Source organism: Ranitomeya variabilis, chromosome 4 (genome assembly GCF_051348905.1).
Source record: "Ranitomeya variabilis isolate aRanVar5 chromosome 4, aRanVar5.hap1, whole genome shotgun sequence".
In the NCBI taxonomy this organism is placed as follows: Eukaryota; Metazoa; Chordata; class Amphibia; order Anura; family Dendrobatidae; genus Ranitomeya; species Ranitomeya variabilis.
In genome coordinates this window covers 718,699,544-718,723,012 of record NC_135235.1, presented here as the reverse complement: position 1 = coordinate 718,723,012, position 23,469 = coordinate 718,699,544, and the positions used below count along the sequence as shown (strand labels likewise).

The window sequence follows — 23,469 nt, the reverse complement described above, 5'->3', positions numbered from 1 at the left end:
GATAGGTAGAGAGCAGCGGAGGTACAGATTAGAGAGAGGGGTTTTCTTATCAATTTCTGACATTTATCATCTGTATCAAGCATGGTGTTTCACCTTTTTTCCCTGATCTGAATATATATACACAGGTGCACTGCCTGTTGTTTCTGACCTATACTATTGGGTACTGTCCTTACATGTTGTGAAAGTGTATCAGCTGGCACTTATTGGTAGGACACAATAGCGGGGGAGCCATTAGCATGTGGGTTGTTATAGGGTGCCAACCTCCGCAGCCAGGCAGGCACACAGACCAGGGTTCATCTTTAGGGCGAGTGTAGTGTGCACTTTTTTAGTGTGGTGTTTGTAATTGTCGTATGTCCCATTTTTAGTACTGTTTATTAAAAGTTATATTTTATCTCAATCTTTTTTTTTTTTTTTTTCTCATGTTAGAGGATATAAAACATCCACAATGTATCATTTGTATATGCCTGAGGAAGGAGCTGGTTCACTTTGGAAATTAGTAGAATTTTAAAATGAAAAGGTTTTTTTACGTTCATTTGTTTTCATACCCAACTTTATGGCTCAGCACTTGGCAGCACTTTTCAAAGCCCTGATTTTTTCCTTCTTCCCATATCAGGGATTTTGGAAGCCAACAGCATCATTACCCTCCGTTTTCTCATCATAATATTTTTCTAACTTGTCAGCACATTCTACGTACGCTGCCATTTGGCTTTGTAGTTTACAGATCTGGGCAGGTAACGGTCAGAGTCTTCTAATCTCAGGGGGTAGTTGGATCCTCCAGGTTGTAAGTTCTATAGAAAAGGGCTTTCAATGCCCAAAGTCACTTGGACAGTTTTAGGTGGAGGAGAATGTTGTGGTCTAGAGGCAAAATGGTGATCACACGATTGTGATACGGCCGGACTACACCACCGATAAAGCAGCCACAGCCGGAGACTGAGAAGAATCTGTTACTTCTCTGCATTTAGTGGTCACTACTGTAGCCATATGTAGGAATCTCCTCTTTACACCGCTCATCACCCCTCACATATGTCTCTGTAGTATTAATATGGGTCAGATCTTCACCCTGAAACAAATATTGTAAGAGTATAATAAGGCAGATATGGAGGGCACCGCAAATAAATGCCAAGAGGGAAGGTTCACTGTGGGCTTGGAATCAAACATGAAAAGCAGGAAGATAAAGATCATGCGCACATAAATAGGAACACCTCCATGTATAACAATATCAAATTGTACTTTATTGGCAAACCTCACAATATATACATGTGAAGAAAAAAACAACACGATTAAAAACAATTAAAATTTGCAAACATGCAAAGAGTACCTATACATATATCATACCCTAGTATAGGGGAAATGACAACCCACAAAACATGTCACCCACAACAGAGATGTCAAAATGATGTAACTGCAAGACTATAAATAATACCGAAGCTCATGGCCCCTTTATGCAATATGCATGATAGTGTCGATATCACAGTACCATACAACCCAAGATAAGGTGCATAACTCTCGTTCAGAAATATTTAGCAGTTCAAGACATCAAAGCACATGACAAAAAATATATAAAGATTATTGGTATTAATATAAGAAATGCGGAGAGGGGTAGGGAGAGGGGGAACCAAAGAATACAGGAACCCACCCTCAGACCAAAAACCCCATCATACCCACAGTCCGAAAAAATATACATGAAGCCATGTGGAGTGAGGAAACAAGATGTGGGATGAACTCCACGCATATCGCCACCCAAATAGCGGCTTCCTCAGGGAAAAAATAGCATGTTGTGTTAGGCATCCTTCACAGGAATATATACAATTCTCTAACAATGGTAAGGATATTCACCTGTGTGAAGAGACTTCAGGGAATGCGCACATGGGGCGCAGCATGGCTGCGGCCATCTTGTAAATGTCAAGATCTGAGTGGTACAATAAAGTTCAGCCAAATAACTACTGCGCATGCGCAAGAAAACAAAGACAAATGCGGCGTACCTCAGCAGCCAAGAGCTGGTAGATGTGGGGATTACTGCGCAAGTGCAGAAAAAAGATACTTGCAGGTCATGTGATCGATTACATGATCTAAAAGCTCCTTGAGCTAGTTGGCTGCAAGGTTATTCAGCTGCATGCAGCCTCTGTGCAGGTCCCACCACCTTCCTCTCCTGCTCTGCACCAGTTAGATAAGTGTGGGGCTGGAAGAGAGAGAGCAGTTCTCTCGGTGATCAGAAAGGACACTGTCCCATTGTTCTGTCACAGGAAGCTGCCTATGGTCTATAAGACACACTCACTTATTAGCAAGATTTTTTCTTTCTAAAAGTGTGTCTTAGGCTGCCATCACACTAGCAGTATTTGGTCAGTACCGGTATTTTACATCAGTATTTGCAAGCCAAAACCAGGAGTGGGTGATAAATCCAGAAGTGGTGCATATGTTTCTATTATACTTTTCCTCTAATTGTTCCCCTCCTGGTTTTGGCTTACAAATACTGATGTAAAATACTGACCAAATACTGCTAGTGTGACGGCAGCCTTATAGCACAAAAAATGCAGTAAGTTCTAAGGCAATTTCCCGTTTTCATTTAATTATATGACTGTCTGTTGTATGTTTTTGTGCAATTTGTTAATAAGATACATATATAGTTGCTCCCTGTCTGAGTTAGTTTTGATGGTCAACACAATACGATTTTCCAGTAATTCATTTTTCACACTCTAGGTATGATAATGACTGTCACGCTCACGCCCTGACTGGTTGGCGTGAGCCAAGGGGGGTTTGTGGCCCCACTGTGCCACGAATCAGACTACCCTGGAAGGGGCGTGACTATGATAGCTGCCTTGGTCTTCACTGGAGCCTCTGATGGTGAGGTCAGGCTTGTGCGGCAGGGAGCTGCCAGGTGCTACTCCAGGGTGGTGTCTGGCTGTGGCTGCTGATCCCACTTGGAGAACAGGAACACTAGGACAGGTGTGGGCATCAGGCAGGACTAGCAGATGAGCACGGATGAAACTCAGATGAGTAGGCTGGCACGGCTGAGACACAAGGCTGGCAGAGACACATGGCTGGCAGGCACGGCAGAGACACAGGGCTGGCAGGCACGGCAGAGACACAGGGCTGGCAGGCACGGCAGAGACACAGGGCTGGCAGGCACGGCAGAGACACAGGGCTGGCAGGCACGGCAGAGACACAAGGCTGGCAGGCACTGCAGAGACACAGGGCTGGCAGGATCAAAAGAGACCCAGGGCAGGTTGGTGTGGTGTATGAAAGAACAGGTAGGGACCTGTTCACACAGGAGGTGCAGGTACGGATATGTAGTATGAAGGAACAGGTAGGGACCTGTTCACACAGAAGGTGCAGGTATGGATATGTAGTATGAAGGAACAGGTAGGGACCTGTTCACACAGGAAGTGCAGGTAAGGAAACAAGCAGGAAGGAATAAAGTATGAAGGAACAGGTTGGGACCTGTTCACACAGGAGATGCAGGTAGGAAACAAGCCAGAAGGAAAGGAGAATGAAGGAACAGGTAGAGCAAAAAGAGATAGCGCAGCAACAAAAGCTAAGCAGAGCGGAACCGCAAGGAATGCAGAGAGGAGCTGCAGCAAGAGATTTCTGCAGCAGCAGGAGCAGAGCAGAGTAGAACGGAGCAGAACCGCAGGCGTGCGGAGCAGAGGCAAAGCCACAGAGAGACAAGGGTAGAACCACAAAGTGCAGAGTCAAGAGCAGAGTGAAGGCAGAGTGCAGAGCCAAGAGCAGAGTGAAGGCACAGAGTGCAGAGCCAAGAACAGAGTGAAGGCACAGAGTGCAGAGCCAACAGCAAAGGCACAGAGTGCAGAGCCAAGGGCAAAGGCACAGAGTGCAGAGCCAAGAGCAAAGGCACAGAGTGCAGAGCCCAGAGCCAAGGCACAGAGTGCAGAGTAAGAAGCAAAGCAAGGTCGCAGAGTGCGGAGCCGAGAGCAGAGCAGAGAGGCACTGCAGGGAAAGAAACCACAGACAAGGAGACAGAGGTAGGACAAAGTTCAGACAAGGTAATGGAACAAGACAAGGTATAAGAACAAAGACACAGGGACCAGGATATACAGTCTCCTGGAGGACAGACAAACAAGATACAAGGCAAAGCAAGGAGAACAGCCTTCAGAGAAGGCAAGACACAGAGCAATGCCTGGCAGCTCAGAAGCAAAACACAAACTGACTTAACACATTGCACAGGCCCAGTCCACTGGGTGGAGCTGCACTAAATACTGGAGGCCTCTTGGTTATTGGTCAGGAACAGATTAGACAGGTGCACCTGATTCCTATAAGAACCAGAGAGTTCAGGTGCCGCCCCCCTATGCACACAGCCAGGAAGCATGACGAGAGAAAGAAACAGAAACCACAACATGACCTGGAGCAGTGGGTAAGATAGTATGAGATGAGAGGCCATGCCGTGATGCCAGCAGAGTTGTTACAATGACTTCTCCCGGTGTGGGATTTTTGACATTTAACCCCTTTTCACCTTCCTGACTAGGCCAATTTTTACAATTCTGAACACATTTTATAAGGTAATAACTCTGGAACGCTTGATTCTGAGACTGTTTATGACATATTGTACTTCATGATAGTGGTAAAATTTATTTGATATGATAAGTTTATTTGTGAAAAAAAATCTGAAATTTGCAGAAAATTTTGCAATTTTCAAACTTTTAAATTTGTATACCCTTAAATAAGAGGTGTTATGTCACACAATAGTTAATAAATATTATTTTCCCACATGTCTACTTTACATCAGCACAATTTTTGAAACATAAACATGACAGAAAATACCCAAAAGTGACACCATTCTTAAAATTGCACCCCTCAAGGTGCTCAAAAGAACATTAAAGAAGTTTAAAACTTCAGGTGCTTCACAAGAAATTTTTGGAAAGTGGAAGGAAAAAAATAAACATTTAACTATTATTCACAAAAAATTCCTTTAGACCCAATTTTTTTTACTTTCATAAGCGTAACAGAAGAAAATGGACCATACAATTTGTTGTGCAATTTCTCCTGAGCACGCCATTACACCATATGTGGGGGAAAATCAATGTTTGAGAAAACGGCAGGGCTCAGAATCGAAGATGTGCCATTTGATTTTTTTATGCAAAATTTGCTGACATAAATAGCGGTTGCCATGTCGCATTTGGAGAGCCCGTGATGTGCCTAAACAGTGAAACACCCCACAAGTGACATCATTTTGAAAAGTAGACCCCTCACGGAACCTATTTAGATGTGTATTGAGCACCTAGAACCCCCAGGTGCTTCACAGAAGTTTATAACATTGAGCTGTGAGGAAAAAAAAAAACACATTTTTCACACAAATTTTTTTTAGCCAAAATATTGCATTTCAGAAGGTTAACAGGAGAAATTGCATCATACAATTTGTTGTGCAATTTCTCCTGAGTATACCATTACCCAATATCTGGAAGAAAAACTACTTTTGATGCATAGTTATGTTGAGGAGAGCCATAAGATCAAATACTTAATTAACCTCAAGACATAAGAGATTGAGAGAAGCAACCCATAACATGTACTGTTTAACCTTAAGTTTTCCCAGATCAAAGTGAGACACTAAAGATGGCTGCCATTTCCTGTATCAGCATGCCATGTGCTGGTATCCAAGATGACGCCCACCCTGATGACCTCATGGATCCACCCACAGTGACGCCCACCCTGATGACCTCATGGACCAACCCACCCTGATGACCTCATGGATCCGCCCATGGACTTGCTCATTGCCCAACCCACTAACCAATGGAATACATCCGATCACTCCCATTTTAGAGCTAAACGAGCCCCCTTACAGGAAATATATAAACTTGTGTTCTGACTAATAAAGGCCCTTTTGGAGCTGAGCCATAGATTGATCAAGGAGAGTTTACATATGACTGTGTGTTGTCATATGTTTATTTCTTTTGGTGCGCACCTGATCAATATCCATTAGGCCAGGAGTAGGCAACTGAAGTGAAGTGAACATTTTATTAATTGTTCAACCAAACAGTTAAAGCTCAGAAAGAAAGAAGCGCCATATTGGAGTTAAGATTTTGCTAGACTGGTTTGACTGTGCCATGTCACATTAGAAGAGCCCCTGAGGTCTCAGACCAGCAGAACCCCCATAATTGACTCATTTTACAAACCACACCATTCAATTAATTCATCTAGGGGTGCAGTGATCATACTGACACCACATGTGTTTCACAGAATTTTAACCCCTGCTTTAAGGTGGGCTCCGGCGGCGAGCCCACCTTAAAGCCGCGACATGTCAGCTGTTTTGTACAGCTGACATGTGCGCGCAATGAGCGCGAGCGGAATCGCGATCCGCCCGCGCCCATTAACTAGTTAAATGCCGCCGTCAAGCGCTGACAGCGGCATTTAACTAGCGCTCCCGGCCGTGCGGCCGGAACTGCTCGCACTGCTGGCCCCCGTCACATGATCGGGGGGCAGCAGTGCATCGCCATAACAACCAGAGGTCTCCTTGAGACTTTTATGGTTGTTGATCGCCGATTGCTTTGAGCGCCACCCAGTGGTCGGCGCTCAAAGTACACCTGCCTTTCTGCTACATAGAGGTGATCTGTATGTCACCTCTATGTAGCAGAGCCAATCGAGTTGTGCATGCTTCTAGCCTCCTATGGAGGCTATTGAAGCATGCCAAAATTAAAAAAAAAAGTGGTTAAAAATCTAAAAAAAATAAAAAATAAATAAAAGTTCAAATCACCCCCCTTTTGCCCTAATCAAAATAAGACTATTAAAAAAATATCAAACCTACACATATTCAGAATCGCCCGATCTATTAATAAAAACAAAGGATTAACCTGACCGCTAAATGGCGTAGCGAGAAAAAAAATCAAAACGCCAAAATTACGTTTTTTGGGTCGCCGCGACATTGCATTAAATTGCAATAACGGGCAATCAAAAGAATGTATCTACACCAAAATGGTATAATTAAAAACGCCAGCTTGGCACGCAAAAAATAAGCCCTCACCCGACCCCAGATCATGAAAATTGGAGACGCTACGGGTATCGGAAAATCACGCAATTTTTTTTTTTTTTTTTTTAGCAAACTTTGGAATTTTTTTTCACCACTTAGATAAAAAATAACCTAGACATGTTAGGTGTCTAAGAACTCGTAATGACCTGGAGAATCATAATGGCAGGTCAGTTTTAGCATTTGGTGAACCTAGCAAAAAAGCCAAACAAAAAACAAGTGTGAGATTGCACTTTTTTTGCAATTTCATCACACTTGGAATTTTTTTCCCGTTTTCTGTTACACGGCATGGTAAAACCAATGGTATCGTTCAAAAGTACATCTCGTCCCGCAAAAAATAAGCCCTCACATGGCCATATGGACAAAAAAATATAAAAGTTATGACTCTGGGAAGGAGGGGAGCGAAAAACGAAAACGAAAAAAGCTCCGGGGGTGAAGGGGTTAAACCATTGGGCAGTGAAGAAAAAATAATTAAATTTTTCCCGTCTCCCATGACAGCACACCTGAGAGAGGGATCCGCCCAGTCAGGACAGGAAACCTACTGAAATAAAAGGGCGGTACCTCTCCCTCGCTTCAGTTGGGTTTCCTGTCCTGATGGGAACCCCTTGTGCTGAAGAACGGCGGCGACGGACTTTTATTTCAACACCCCAAAGAAAAACCCCGGAAGAGCAGCTAGCCTTGGAAACAGAGGTACTAGAGCTGGTTTCAAAACGTGTTTTGATAGAAGTCCCGTGCAAGGAACAGGGAAAAGGTTTTTATTCCCCTCTTTTTTTGATAAAAAAACCAGACGGGTCACTAAGAACTATCGTCAATCTAAAACGCCTCAATCAATCGGTAGTAAACTGTTCCTTCAAAATGGAGTCTGTAAATACAGCGATAAAACTCTTGTTCCCACAGTGCTTCATGGCAGCTATCGATTTAAAAGACGCCTATTATCACGTCCCAATTCATCAAGATTTTCAAAAATTCCTAAGGGTAGCGGTTTATGTCCAAGGTTGTCTCAGGCACTATCAGTACACTGCCCTCCCATTCGGCCTGTCAATAGCGCCAAGAATTTTTACCAAGCTGATGTCAGAGGTCATGTCCTTCCTCCGCTCACGGGACGTGGTAATTGTTCCATATCTGGACGACTTCCTGATAATAGGGAACTCAGCGGCGCACTGCCTGTCACAAATAGAAGAGGTTATGACGACACTAGAATTGCTGGGGTGGAAAATAAATCTTGCCAAATCAAGGTTGACGCCGGAGCCGGTTCAGTCCTTTCTAGGCCTGGTTCTGGACTCCGGGCGTCAGCTTTGTCTTCTACCAGAAAACAAGCTGGTCAAAATCCAAAATCTTGTGGAAACAGCAATTCAACACCCTGTAATGACTTTGAGAAAAGCAATGTCCTTGCTGGGCTCTCTGACGTCCTGTATACCCGCAGTAAGATGGGCTCAATTCCACCTAAGATTATTACAGTGGGAGGTCCTGTCGGCGCAAAAACTGTTAAAAGGGCGTTTAGAGGGCAAGCTGTGTCTTTCATTGGGGGTAACGGATTCGCTAAAATGGTGGACCATAAGAAATCATTTAACATCTGGGGTCCAGTGGGTAACTCCGATAGAACAGGTCATCACCACAGACGCAAGCGGTACAGGATGGGGAGCTCATTTAGGGACTCTCTCTGTTCAGGGATCGTGGTCCCATCTAGAGTCACAACAAGCGTCAAATTTAAGGGAATTATGGGCCGTAGAAAGAGCTGTGAAACACTTCCTTCCCATCATTCAGGGCCACCATACCAGGGTCATGTCGGACAATCGCGCAGTGGTGGCATATATCAACCACCAGGGGGGGACGAGATCCCCTTCCCTAATGAAGTCAGCGTCTGTCCTCCTACAAATAGCAGAACACCACCTGCTATCCCTCTCTGCTCTTCACATAAGGGGAATCGAGAATTCGAGAGCAGACTACCTAAGTCGCAAGGCACTGAGGCAGGGGGAGTGGTCTTTAAATCCCCGGGTCTTTCAAGAAATAGTGCAGGCCTGGGGCTTACCTGTGATAGATTTGTTTGCCACTCTAAACAACAGGAAGGTAGACAGGTTCTGTTCACTAGACCCGAGGGAGAATCCCTTCGCAGTAGATGCCCTGCAGATTCAATGGGATTTCAGTCTCGCGTATGTGTTTCCACCAATAGCAATGATACCAGCAGTAGTGAGGAAAATCAGAATGGAGCAAGCGAGAGTAATATTGATTGCTCCATTTTGGCCGAAAAGACCTTGGTTCTCCCTCCTGAGACAAATGTCTATAACCGATCCGTGGATCCTACCAGAGATTCCGGACCTACTAACCCAGGGCCCAATATGCCACTCTCAGGTGAAGGGCTTCCATCTTGCAGCCTGGAATTTGAGAGGGCATTACTAAGTAGGCGGGGGTTTTCGCCGGGGTTAGTTTCCACCTTATTAAAAAGTAGAAAACCAGTAACATCTAGAATTTATGGTAGAACGTGGAAAAAGTTTCTGGATTTTTCGGGGCAACCTTTGGGGGACAAGGCTCCTGTGGGTACCATCTTAGAATTTTTACAAGCGGGTTTACAACTGGGGTTGGCAACCAATACACTCAAGGTCCAGGTGTCGGCATTAGGTGCCTTATATAATTGCAATCTTGCCTCCAATAGATGGGTGTCCCGCTTTATTAAATCCTGTAGTAGGTCTAGACCGATAAAAATTCAGAGACTTCCCCCGTGGGATTTAAATCTGGTATTAAATGCTCTAACCAATAGTCCATTTGAACCCCTGCAGGAATCATCATTAAAGATACTCACTCTTAAAACGGTACTCCTGGTTGCGTTAACATCAGCCCGTAGGGTGAGTGATTTACAGGCCCTGTCCGTCTCCCCTCCTTACACGCAAATTTTTGATGACAGGGTAGTACTCAGACCAGATCCGGCATACCTTCCAAAGGTTGTACTTAAATTTCATAGAAGTCAAGAGATTGTGTTGCCCTCCTTTTGTAATAATCCTAGGAACCCAGGGGAGGAAAAATTTCATACACTGGATGTGAGGAGGGCTATTGTGCAGTACATATCCTTGACTAATCAGTGGAGAAAAGATCAATCCCTTTTCGTAGCCTTCCAGGGTAGTAGGAAAGGATATGGGGTATCCAAGTGTACTATTGCCAGGTGGATTAGGGAGGCTATTTCCTTATCCTATGCTTCCTGTGGCGCCCCGATCCCTGATGGCATCAAGGCTCACTCCACCAGGGCCGTGTCTACTTCCTGGGCTGAAAAAGCAGAGGTATCGATAGATCAAATTTGTAAAGCCGCTACCTGGTCCTCTCCGTCTACCTTCTTTAGACACTACCGGCTAGATCTATCCTCCTCGTCTGACCTTACCTTTGGTAGAAGGGTGCTACAAGCGGTGGTCCCTCCCTAAGGTGTTCTTTCTCCAAAAATCTCTCAGGTGTGCTGTCATGGGAGACGGGAAAACACCAAGGTTACTTACCGGTAGCCGGTTTTTCCGGAGCCCATGACAGCACCTGTATATTCCCTCCCTTCTTTTTTCACCCTTTGGTGTGCACTTTTTAGCTGGGTGTATTTTGTTATATTTATAATGTGGTGATGGATTACCATGTACTAACCAAAAGGGCCTCTCATGCTCTGGAAAACCAACTGAAGCGAGGGAGAGGTACCGCCCTTTTATTTCAGTAGGTTTCCTGTCCTGACTGGGCGGATCCCTCTCTCAGGTGTGCTGTCATGGGCTCCGGAAAAACCGGCTACCGGTAAGTAACCTTGGTGTTTTCCCACCAAGATTGTGTGTTAAGGCTACTTTCACACTAGCGTCGTGCACTGCACGAAAAAAACGCATCCTGCAAAGTTGCCCGCAGGATGCATTTTTTCTCCATAGACTTATTAGCGACGCAGTTGTCGTGCGACGGTTGCGCCGTGTTTTGGCGCACCGCCGCCACAAAAAGAACTTTACATGTAACGTTTTTTTGTGCGTCGAGTCCGCCATATTCGACCGTGCATGCGCAGCCCAAACTCCGCCCCCTCCTCCCCGGACCTTGCAATGGGGCAGCGGAAGCGTCGTAAGACTGCTTCCGCTGCCCACGTCGGGCATTTTGTGCACAGTATGCGTCGGTACGTCGGGCCAACGCAGGGCGACGGCCCCGTACCGACGCTAGTGTGAAAGAAGCCTAACCCGGGGTTTTACATTTTCATTCTGGAAAATGGGTAAATATGATGGCAATATGTGTCCCACAATTTCTGCTGAATGTAAAAATACCCTATGTATGGCTGTAGAGTACTGCTTAGCCACACGGCGAGACTCGGCAGGGACAGAGCGCTAATTACCTCCTGATGCGCAGATTTTCCAAGAATAGTTTGCAGACTCCATATACAGAGACCCTAAGTGCTATAAAAACATAATCCCCATCAAGTAATCCCCTTTTGGAAATTATAGCCCTATGGTAAGTTATCTACAGGTGTAGTGACGATTTTGACTCAATGGGTGTTTTCCAGAAACAAGCAGCAGTGATTATTGCTGAGTGAAAATTGCTAATCTGCTATTGTAGTGCCTAGTATGTTGTAGTCACCAGTATGTTATATCCAGCTTGTGCTTCTGGACACACGCATCTGTAAATTAGGAGGGCTCTCATCGCTACAGAAATGCCAAACATGTGGATATTTTAAGCACACTGGGGCTCAGAAGAGAAAGGGGGGCATTTGAATTTGGGAGTGCAGAACTCACTGGATTTCTTTAGGATGGTGAAGTGCCACACTGCTTTTCCGTAGCCTTTGTACTATTAGTAATGTGGAATCCCCCAATATTTCTGTTAACAGGTGACAGACCCGAGTGGGGACTTGCTTTTTTGTGGTTTGAGTGGAAGTTTTTATTGAGAACATTTTACATGACATTTAAGATCACGTTTATGAGGCGCTCTATGCTGAGCACCTACTTTAGAGATTCCAACTATTAGTCTCTGAGTGACATCACAGATGAAACCCCAGAGGGATCCATTCACTATAACGAGGCAGCAGAGTTACTCTGGATGCTGTCTGGCCTTTGTTCAGAGGTGTCCTTTTCAGAAGTGAACAAAACTGTGGCCGACCGCACTTTTCTGCTCACCTAAAAAGATGGACAACGCCAGATCACAGGTCCTATGGCATCCACAGTGCCTTCATTTGCTTCATTATAGGAAATCTTCTGACTGGGGTTCCATCTGAGTCACATATTTCAGAGATTTAAACAGAAACCCTGGAGAAAGCACTCATTGTAGAGTGCAGGATAAAGTGCGCCAAGCCTTACTGTGATCTTTGGGAAGCAGAATGAAAAAGGCAATAGCAGGTGAAGAATTGGTTTTATTAATTTTTTACACCATTCCTCGTAATTAGACAATTTTATTCTTCAGGTCAGTACGATTACAGCAATATCACATTTATATCATTTTTTTATGTTTTGGAGCTTTTACACAATAAAATTTTTTTTTGTATTACTTTATTCTGAACGGCTTATTTTTTGCCGGACAAGCTTGTTTTCAGTGGTACCATTTTAATTTCCAATCGTCTTTGTCGCGTTTTATTGCACTTTCAGTTCGGCGGTATGATGATAAAGCATAGTTTTTGCCTCTTTTTTTTCCCTTGTTATTTTTTTTACAGTGTTCACTGAAGGGGTTTACTAATATAACAGTTTTATAGGTCGGGTCACTCTGGACGCGACAATACCAAATATGTGTAATTTTTTTACATAAATGTATTTATTGGATTAATATTTATAATTGAGAGTCCTCGGTGGTTGATACCTTTTAATGGCTATCTGAAAAGATGGTAACAAATTGCAAAATTTCGAGACTACTCAGGTCTCTTTATCAGGCATAGAATAACACAAAATCTGAAGAATCACATATTTATACTCAACACAGCACAGAAATAATGCAATAGATAAGACAAGTGACGTGAAGCAGAACTATCATTATGGGAGAGGGTTAAACAGTGGTGGCCTTAAATATTGTAACAGTTCAAAATAAGGAGTGTGAAAAATGTATTGTCCTCTGATTGGGGTCTACTTCTGTGTTGTGATGCCCTATAAGGTCTGAGGAGCAAATTCCTTAATTGATTTAAAAATACATAAATCCATGTGACACATTCATTCCTGCACTGAGTGTGTCAAAGGTTGTCATAAGGTTATACTCCCAGACTTTTCTGTCTCTCTGAGATTTGAAGTTACCTTTTAATACCTGTAATTTCATGACCATGGTGCTGTGATCAGGGAGACAAAAATATGTGGCCACAGGTACAGTAGATCCATTTTTATTTCTCTTATTGTGTGGCGATGAGGATTCATCCTTGTTCTAAGCTTTTGCCCTGCCCTGATGAATGTGATTCTTCAGATTTTGTATTAGTCTATGCCTGATGATGAGACCGGGGAATGTTTTAAATAGTTTTTACAATTTTTAATATTTTGTTTCTTCTTTTTAACATTCTTCCACTATGGTACATCATCCTTACACTGACAGATCACCCACCAGATACTCTGCAATGCTTCTGCAGTGCAGGGCATCAGAGCACTGTCTGACAGGAAGGGAGGAGGTGTGTCAGCTCCTGTTCTTAGCAGGCGCTCACAGGCTACCTTCCCTGAAGGACCCTGCGGCCATCTTGCGGCCCTGGGTCACCATTGAGACAAATCGGCACAACACGAACGCATTGCGTTGTGCTGCTTGGAGCAGACAGGGAGCTCACTCCCTCTGTGATGCTCCTCAATGTTGCTATGTTACTATATATGTTGGTGCATGTTGGCAAGGGGTTAAAGGGGTTGGACAACCCCCTTCTCATTTCTCATGTTTGGTCCTGTAAAAATAACACCACTTAAATAAACCTCCCATGCTGGCATCGTTCCAGTGATGTCGGCACTTGCGTTTCTGGGGCCCATGTGAATCCTGCACCCAATCAGCGCTTGCTTCACTGTCCCCAACTTCAGACAAATTGAACAATAAGAGGAAGTCAGAGAGCACCTGCAGACTTGGCTTCCTGTTGATGTTCAATATGTCAGAAGGCCGACACAATGATTGGACCCAAGGCTCGTGCGATGTAACAACTTCACATGAGCACAGGGAACACGAGTGCCGACACAGCATGGAAGAGGAGTATAAGTGTTTTTATTTTAACAAGGCCAAGCTTGAGGAATGACATAGGGTTGCCCTGGTAATGGACAACCCCTTTAAGAAAATATAATTTTTCGTTAAAACATTCTGGACATGAAAAAATGCTTCTCCCCTGTGTGAATTCTCTGGTGGTCAACAAGAGACGATTCACGATTAAAGCATTTCCCACATTCTGAACATGAAAAAGGCTTCTCCCCTGTGTGGATTCTCTGGTGCCTATCAAGATGCGCTTTCCGGCTAAAACATTTCCCACATTCTGAACACGAAAAAGGCTTCTCCCCTGTGTGAATTTTCTGATGTCTCATAAAACTTGATTTCTGGTTAAAACATTTCCCACAATTTGAACATGAAAAAGGCTTCTCCCCTGTGTGAATTCTCTGATGTCTGATAAAGCTTGATTTCCCTGTGTGAGTTCTTTGGTGACTATCAAGATGCACTTTACGGTCAAAACATTTTCCACATTCTGAACATGAAAAAGGGTTCTCTTCTGTGTGACTTCTCTGATGTTTAATAAGAGCTGATTTCTGTGTAAAACATTTCCCGCATTCCAAACATGAAAATGGCTTCTCCCCTGTGTGAATTCTCTGGTGCTTAACCAAATCTGATTTCTGCTTAAAACATTTCCCACATTCTGAGCATGAAAAAGGCTTCTCTCCTGTGTGAATTCTCTGGTGGTCAACAAGAGACGATTCACGATTAAAGCATTTTCCACATTCTGAACATGAAAAAGGTTTCTCCCCTGTGTGGATTCTCTGGTGCCTATCAAGATGCGCTTTCCGGCTAAAACATTTCTCACATTCTGAACAAGAAAAAGGCTTCTCCCCTGTATGGGTGTTCTGGTGCTTAACCAATTTTGGTTTCTGTGTAAAACATTTCCCACATTCTGAACATGAAAAAGGCTTCTCCCCTGTGTGGGTTCTCTGGTGTATAACAATATCTGATTTACGGCTAAAACATTTCCCACATTCTGTACATGAAAAAGGCTTCTCCCCTGTATGGGTTCTTTGATGCATAACAACAACTGATTTCTGGTTAAAACGTTTCCCACATTCGGAACATGAAAATGGCTTCTCTCCTGTGTGAATTCTCTCATGCCTAACAAGATCTGATTTCTGGTTAAAACATTTCCCACACTCTGAACAAGAAAATCTATTTGCTGCTATGTGCATTTTTTGATGTTTAAGAAAAGACTTTTCAAGGGGAAATCTATTTCCATTTTCTGAACGTGAAAATGGCTTCTTTGCTTTAATAGCAGTTTGTTTTTTAATGATGATATTTTGACTTTGATTTTCCTTAGTAGTCGGCAATGAATCAGAAGACAGGACCTGTTTCAAAGGATTGGATGATAGATCTTTGCTGTGAAGAGATGATGGTATATCTGGAGTAACGGCTTTCACTTCCATTGTATCCTGTGGGATCTCAAGATCATCGGAATTAAAAATTGAAGATGTCAGCTGTCCCTCTGATCTCCTGGTACAGTCATCTGCCAAGAATAAAACCAATTCTTTTTTATTAAAATATCATTGAATTTTATATTTTGGAACATTTACTACTTAAACTGTCTGTAGAAATGGCAAATTGTGTAAAAATATTGAATTATTGACAGTCTAATAGAAAATCTCATAGGATGAACAAACAAAGCGTGGTGTTCAACTGTTTGTTCATTCTGCCTCTCAAATATGGAATAAAAAGCCACCAAATAATGTTACGTAGGGAAAAAATATTACCACTAAAAGCTTCTACTCAACTTGCAAAAAAACAAGTCGCAACTCAGGTTCATCATCTGTCAATGGAAAAACAAAGGTTTCCACGATATTAGTGGCTCAAATCTTGAAAAGCAACATGACTTTCAATAACCAATCTAGCATAATTCACTCTTTCAAAGTCAAATCTCTCCCTCACTTCTGAGTCTTGCAGCGTGCCTGTGATGGTGGGATATGGTATCTGGATATCATTTTATTTGTATTAGTATTTTACTGATTATCATGGTGTTCTCTTGTAGGATGAGTTATTTCCTAATTGATGAATAGCTGTGGCTGCCATCTGATATCAGCTCTCACAGTACTGTATTATTGTCTTCTCACAGGGTCAGTGAATAATCCTGTTTGCTAATATGCTAATTACATATTGAACTAGCTTGTTGAAACAATGAGCCTCTGAGACCTTCCCCCCTAACTTGTAAATGAGGCGGGGGACCTTTATAATATCAGTGAGGAGAGACACAGATCAGATTGTGTGTGAAACTATGATGTGAACACAGCACCTCAGAGAGAAAGAAGCGTATATGGACTGATCCTCTGTCTGCTGGATTGCTGGACTTTTATCCTCTTACTGAACTGCAATTGGGTTCTGGACTATCTTGTCCTTTGTGTGGTGGATTGTATATGGACCTTTCGTATTTTCGCCTAAATAAAGGTCTTGGGATTGTTCACTCTTCTCTTCCTCTGTTGATTGTGTGATACCGGAGAAGGACCCCGTGACAACTGGTGGCAGCATCGGGATCAACAGAGTGTAACCCAATGGAGAACCATCCACAGAGTGAGTACAGAAATTGGACTGTATCCAGTTTACAGGAGAGAGCCAGAGACCTGGGCCTGAACTACCAGGGACTGACTAAAAAGGCCTTAATTGATCTACTGGTTGGTGCTAGCCAGACCACCTACTCCCATATGTCTGAAGGAAAAGCCCAGGAGACGAGGACCCCCACCCCAAAGAGCCAGTGGGTGGTGTGGTATGAAGAGGAGATGGCGGTTCTGGGCTCAGGTGCCTCTCAGGAGTATAAGGAGGAGGCTGCCCACCGGGCACAGCGAAGACAAGAAGCGATGGAGATCAAAAGAGGGAGTAATGTGATGTGGAGTGGAAACCCCACGATCCAGGAGCCTGTACGGATCACCCGGACAGACTTTAAGCCATGTGATGAGGCTTCCCTAGATGTGGAGGGGTTCTTCAAGGACTTTGAGCAGCAGTGTGCTGTGATGGAGGTGCCCCACTCTGGCTGGATGCGTTTGTTAGTGGGACTCCTGAACGGCAGCATGGCGGAGGCTTACCGAACCAATGACTCACAGCGGAATCGAGATTATAACATTGTAAAGCGAACTATCCTGGACTACCATGCTATCACCCCAGACTCATATAGGGCCAAGTTCCGAGACCTCCCATGCACCACAGGGGGATCGTTTAGGATGTATGCACATAAGATGTCCCAGGCATGTCTGAGATGGCTGGAAGCAGAAAACGCCTTTACTGTGGAAGATGCTATACAGGCGTTCCTTAAAGAACAATTTCTTGCCAAGTGCCCTGCAGAGGTATGGGAATGGGTCCGGGAGCGCACGCCGTGTACTGTGGACAGAGCTGCAGCCCTTGCAGATGAAGCACTTACCATCCGGCCGCAATGGAGGAGGCTTCTGGACATTGAACCACGGCCTTCTCCCGCGCCCCGTCCCCCTCTGATTATATCTGCCCTTCTACCTAGTCAGAAGCCGATGACAATCACGCCTCACAATCCTGGGCCCCAACAGTTCCGACCACGACCTGGGGGTATCACAAAGAGGAGATGTTACGGGTGTGGGCAACCTGGACATTTGCAGTCTGGCTGTCTCTCAAGGATTCGGAGGGAGCCCCATCTTGTGCACTCCATACCACCTGAGGAAGAGTTACCACCACCCCCACCAGAGTGGACCACCAGCCACGGCACCATAGATACCCCTCCCGGAGTGTACGGACTCCGGCCTTCGTCCCTTAGCTACCCAGAGCAACGGCAACGCCACCTGCAGGATGTTTTAATTGATGGATACAAAGTGTCGGGATTTAGAGACACGGGGCATTCCTAACTATCGCTGACCCCCGTGTAGTTCGACCCGAGGCAATTCATCAGGGTCCGGAATTTCCCATTGTCCTGGCGGGGGGTGTCCGCAAATATATACAGCGAGCTTTGGTATGTTTGGCTTATGGTTTCGGAGAAAAACGGTGTTGGATTAGAGTCATGAGAGGACTTCCTGCAGATATCCTCCTTGGAAATGACATTGGGGAGTTACAGTGTAATTTTGTGGGAGCAGTCACCCGACTACAAGCCCCTCAAGCACCACGACATCCGGACCTCACCGAGGAGCAATTTGTTTGGCCAGAAGGTCCGTGGGCCTCTCACTCTTCTGAAAGAATAATTGGAGGGAGATATCGCAGGCACCGGAACGCCCATTATTCCCTACATTCTAGAGTTCAGAGACTGTCTCGCCCAGCTAGCTACCTTGGCATATGAACATCAGCGAACTGCCCAGTCCAGTCAAAAAACCTGGTACGACCGTTAATCCAAGACCTGGGAATTTATGGACTACAAGTGTGTTATGATCCCAGTGGCTTAGGATCACAAATCTAACCAGCTAAGTCAGAGATAATAGGACGAGCTCTGGGGATGTGATAACTGGACTAACCGCAAACCTGATCCTAACCAAACACACTAAAGGTAGCCATGGAACGTTTCCTGAAATCCTAGACGTCTCTTCACGGCCTGAGAAACTGACTACCCCTAAAGAGAAAGTACAGACCTCACTTGCCTCAGAGAAATAACCCCAAAGATATAGAAGCCCCCACAAATAATAACGGTGAGTTAAGAGGAAAAGACAAACGCAGAGATGAAACAGATTAAGCAAATGAGGCCCGCTAACGCTAGATAGCAGAAAATAGCAAGGGATCTGTGCGGTCAGTAAAAAAACCCTATGCAAAAATATCCACGCAGAGAATGCGAGAACCCCCACACCAACTAACGATGTGGGGGGAGCAACTCAGCACCCCAGAGCACCAGCAAGCAGGGAAATCACATATTAGCAAGCTGGACTAAACACATCATATACTAGGACACATCTTGAACACAGATGAGCAAAAATAAGCAAACAAAACTTAGCTTCTCTTGGAGAGACTGATAACGAATGTAGACAGGAGCAATCAGAATAGCACTGAATACAACGACAGCAGGCAATAACTGAGAGTCCAAGTGAACTAAATAGGAAACCAGCTAACAGATAACGAGACAGCTGATCCAGCCTCAGACCTGCAGAATGACACTCACACAGTACCACTTGTGACCACAAGAGGGAGCCCAAAAACAGAGTTCACAACACAAGTGCTCATGATTATTGCATCCCCTGCCACTATACAAGGAACTATAAACAGTGGAGCAATGTGGACTACAGTGAACAGGCCAGAGGTCTGTGTAGACCTCATGGCGTGCTCACTTATTATGAGGGGGGAGAGGTTGTGATGGTGGGATATGGTATGTGGATATCATTTTATGTGTATTAGTATTTTACTGATTATCATGGTGTTCTCTTGTAGGATGAGTTATTTGCTAATTGATGAATGGCTGTGGTTGCCATCTGATATCAGCCCCCACAGTACTGTATTATTGTCTTCTCACAGGGTCAGTGAATAATCCTGTTTGCTAATATGCTAATGACCTATTGAACTAGCTTGTTGAAACAATGAGCCCCTGAGACCTTCCCCCCTAAACTGTGAATGAGGAGGGGGACTTTTAAAATATCAGTGAGGAAAGACACAGATCAGATCCTGTGTGGAACTATGATGTGATCACAGCACCTCAGAGAGAAAGAAGCATATATGGACTGTTATCCTCTGTCTGCTGGATTGTTGGACTCTCATCTCCCAGGGCTTTTATCCTGTTACTGAACTGCATTCAGTTTTTGGACTATTTTATCCTTTGTGTGGTGGATCGTATATGGATCTTTCATATTTTTGCCTAAATAAAGGTCTTGGAATTGTTTACTATACTCTAGCCCTGTTGATTGCGTGATACCGGAGAAGGACCCCGTAACAGTGCCCAAACCACATTTAGCATCCAGGTGTTTGGTATTACTACAATGTAAAGAACCCACTTAATTTACGGTGTGTTTGTGTGTCTCCTGAAGCACAATCTGGGCACTATGTGTGGGGTAATAAAATGGCAAATGTGCAATTTCTACTCTCCAACTTCCACTGCGTGACAATTTCAGGAAAGTGTGTGTGGAGTCAAAATAGTCACTCCTCTTATAGATTAATTCACTGAGGGTTGTAATTTCCAAAATGGAGCCACTTTATGGGGATTTCTAGTGCTTTGGTTTTCTGCCATTTTATTATATCAGGGCTTTCTGCTAATGGTGTGTTCCATCTCCTCTGGGATCAGCTCCTGAGACATCTGCTTCCATCACCAGGAGCCGCCTTATTGATTCTGCAGGCAGCGCTGGTAATGGAGGAGACGTCGTAACTAAAAGCTCAAGCCACTAATGTTAGGGTGCCTGGTACCTGTAGTACCATCCAATCTGGCTGTGTGTGCTGTCCAGCTGGAGTAATCTGCTCATTACTTCAGCCAATTGGAAAGCACCAGACCCTACCAAAAGCATATTTCTGGAAGCTGCCAAAGTCTTTTACTCCTCTGGTTCAGTCCTCTGTGCTCTGCTTCCAGCTGGTGTATTTGCTTCCTGTTGTAACCCCAGCCTGTTTACTGACTACTCTTGTGTGTTTTGATTTTGTATTTATTCTACCATCCTGATTCTGACCCGGCTGCCTGACTATTCTTCTTCCCATCTTACACTACCAAACAGTAGGTAACACTGTGGCCCAAGCCTAGGGGTCTTTGTGTAAATCCAGAACCATGTAGAGGGGTTAAAGGGTGATGAGCAAGATAATACCTGGGATTTGGAAAATGAAGAAGTCTGCTTATGGTGGCCATATTTGAAGCTGCCAGATAACCCCAAATAGTGCTCTCAATACATTGTGCCTGCAAACTATTCCAGCAAGATCTGCATTTAAATAGCTAAAGGGCACTCGTTATATTCTTAATCCTGCCATGTGCTCAGACAGTAGTGTACAACCGTATATAGGGTATTGTCCAATTCAAGAGAAGCTGGAAAATAATTTGTACAGTCTACTTGTTTCCTATTATCCCTTGTGAAGAATTCCAAAGTTATCACCACGTAAAGTGACACATCAGATTTGAAAAATGGGCCCTGATTAGGATCACAAAACTGGCTCCGTGAAGTGGTTAAATCAGAGGATTAGAGACAATAACATCTACTGAAATGATCAAACTCAGCAGTCTTCATGGGTAAAAAATTAGTAACTAGTGGTGAAACCTCTCTGGAGTAATTAGAGTATGGGGCTCGGTGGCTCTTCGCAATTTAAACTATCGTAAGGGCCAATATTTTTTGTCAGATGAGTTTCAAGAAGAAAAATTAGACATTAAAAAATAACTTTTTAAAATACTGCAGAGCTGAGGTGTCTTCAATTTAGATCTCAGGCATTTGGAAGAGATAATGGAGATCTTTTTTTTCAGAGACACCAGGAAATTGTAGACTCACATAAGTCTAACAATCAAACTATCATACAGAAATAACTTGTAAAAAAAGACAAAGAATAAAAAAAGTTATATCCCCTACAATAATGTATGTCTTGGGGGAGAACTCCAACATTACACTGGAGTTGCACTCATTTATAGTGGACTATTAGAGCTACTATGAGTTCTGACCAGAAGAGTAGAGAAAATATTAGCGACCCCATTTCAGGAGAGATTGTGCAGTAATCTGAATTCCTTATGATCAAAAACATAATGGAATTTATGACGTGGAGTGATTCCATGACACCACTGCTCGAGCCAACACATCTCCTGCAGGCGTGAATAAATGTATTTTACAGCCATCAGACACACACAGCTTAGAGATATATCATGGCACAGGTGTAATGGTTTTATGTATTTTATCACAATCCTGTTTGAAGATAGTCGTTTTTAAAATTGAAAGTCAGGATAAAGGGAAACTCTGTTGTTATTGTACAGAAATTCCCACTTGGCCGTCACTGCACATTTACTGTTGTCAATCATAAGTGAAATTTGGCCAGAAAAACTGGACCTGGTCTTGTAGGGACCATATGAGCACATTCAGCAGCACACAAGGGAGAGAAGGTAGATTCATCCAATAAGATATCAGGATCTAGGAAGCCAACAGCATCATTACCCTCCGCTTTCCCTTACAGGCCCATCATAATATTTTTCTTCAAGTGATTTTCTAACTTGTCAGCACATTCTACATGAGGTTATTTGTCTTTGTAGTTTACAGATCTGGGCAGGTAACGGTCAGCGTCTCCTTATCCCAGGGGGTAGGTGAATCCTCCAGGTGGTAAGTTACATAGAAAAGGGCTTTCAATTACCAAAGTCATTTGAACAGTTTTGGGTGGAGGAGAATGTTGTGGTCTAGAGGGAAAATGGTGATCACACAATTGTGAAACGGCCGCACTACACCACCGATAAAGCAGCCACAGCCGGTGACTGAGAAGAATCTGTGACTTCTCTGCATTTAGTGGTTACTACTCACCTGGGTAATCATATGTAGGAATCTCCTCTTTACACCACTCATCACCCCTCACATATGTCTCTGTAGTATTAATATGGGTCAGATCTTCACCCTGAAACAAATATTGTAAGTCACTGACAGATGGAGAAGTCACATCTATGAGCAGCTCTAATTCTACCATCTCCACCATTCTTATTACACAAGTATAAAACAGACAGCCATGGTTGAAAGTGTTGGCACCCTTTAAATTGTTGCAGAAAATGTAGTATTTCTTCCAGAAAATTATTGCAATTACACGTTTTGTTATACATCTGTTCATTTATTTTGTGTGTATTAGAACAACACAAAAAAAAAGAAATACAAATTTGGCAGAATTTCACACAAAACCCTCAAAATGGGTAGGACAAAATTGTTGACACCTTTCCAAAATTGCAGGTAAATAACTTTCTTTCAAGCGTGTGATGCCCATTTAAACTTACCTGTGGCAAGTAACAGGCGTGGGCAAAATTAAAAATCACACCTGAAACCAGATAAAAAGGGGAGAAGTTGACTTAATCTTTGCATGGTGTGTCTTTGTGTGCCACACTAAGCATGGAGAACCGAAAAAGAAGAAGAGAACTGTGTGATGCCTTGAGAATCAAAATTGTTGAAAAATATCTACAATCTAAAAGTTACAAGTTCATCTGCAGAAATTTTGATGTTCCTTTGTCCACAGTGTGTAACATAATCAATAAGTTAACAGCCCATGGAGCTGTATCTTATCTCCTTGGACGTGGTCGGCAGAGAAAAACTGATGAGAAGTTGTAATGCATGATAGTCCAGATGGTGGATAAGCAGCCGCAATCAAGTTCCAAAAAAATTCAAGCTGTCCTGCAGCTGCAAAGTGCATCAGCGCAAACTATCCTTTGACATTTTAATTAAATTAAACATTATGGCATGAGACACAGGAGGACCCCACTGCTGACATAGAGACATAAAAAAGCTAGACAGCAGTTTGCCAAAATGTATGTGACTAATCAAAAATCCCTCTAG

The 23,469-nt window shown here is 43.6% G+C and overlaps 3 protein-coding genes across 3 annotated transcripts in view; 1 reads left to right on the top strand and 2 right to left on the bottom strand.

Annotated features, from left to right (window-relative positions):
- Nucleotides 1-23,469, bottom strand: part of LOC143766587 (uncharacterized) — a 925,271-nt gene that overhangs the window by 620,857 nt on the left and 280,945 nt on the right. The window lies entirely within an intron of this gene.
- The window catches only part of LOC143766586 (uncharacterized), a 327,061-nt gene that overhangs the window by 181,765 nt on the left and 121,827 nt on the right, over nucleotides 1-23,469 (top strand). The gene's annotated exons all lie outside the window — the stretch shown is intronic.
- Nucleotides 10,808-23,469, bottom strand: part of LOC143766595 (uncharacterized) — a 51,086-nt gene continuing 38,424 nt past the window's right edge. The window contains exons 6-7 of the mRNA XM_077254387.1: nucleotides 22,459-22,549; nucleotides 10,808-15,587 (exon numbers count right to left, since the gene is read on the bottom strand). Coding sequence (XP_077110502.1) covers nucleotides 14,182-15,587; nucleotides 22,459-22,549 — 1,497 coding nt within the window. The 3' untranslated portion in view covers nucleotides 10,808-14,181. The remainder of the gene's footprint in view (nucleotides 15,588-22,458; nucleotides 22,550-23,469) is intronic.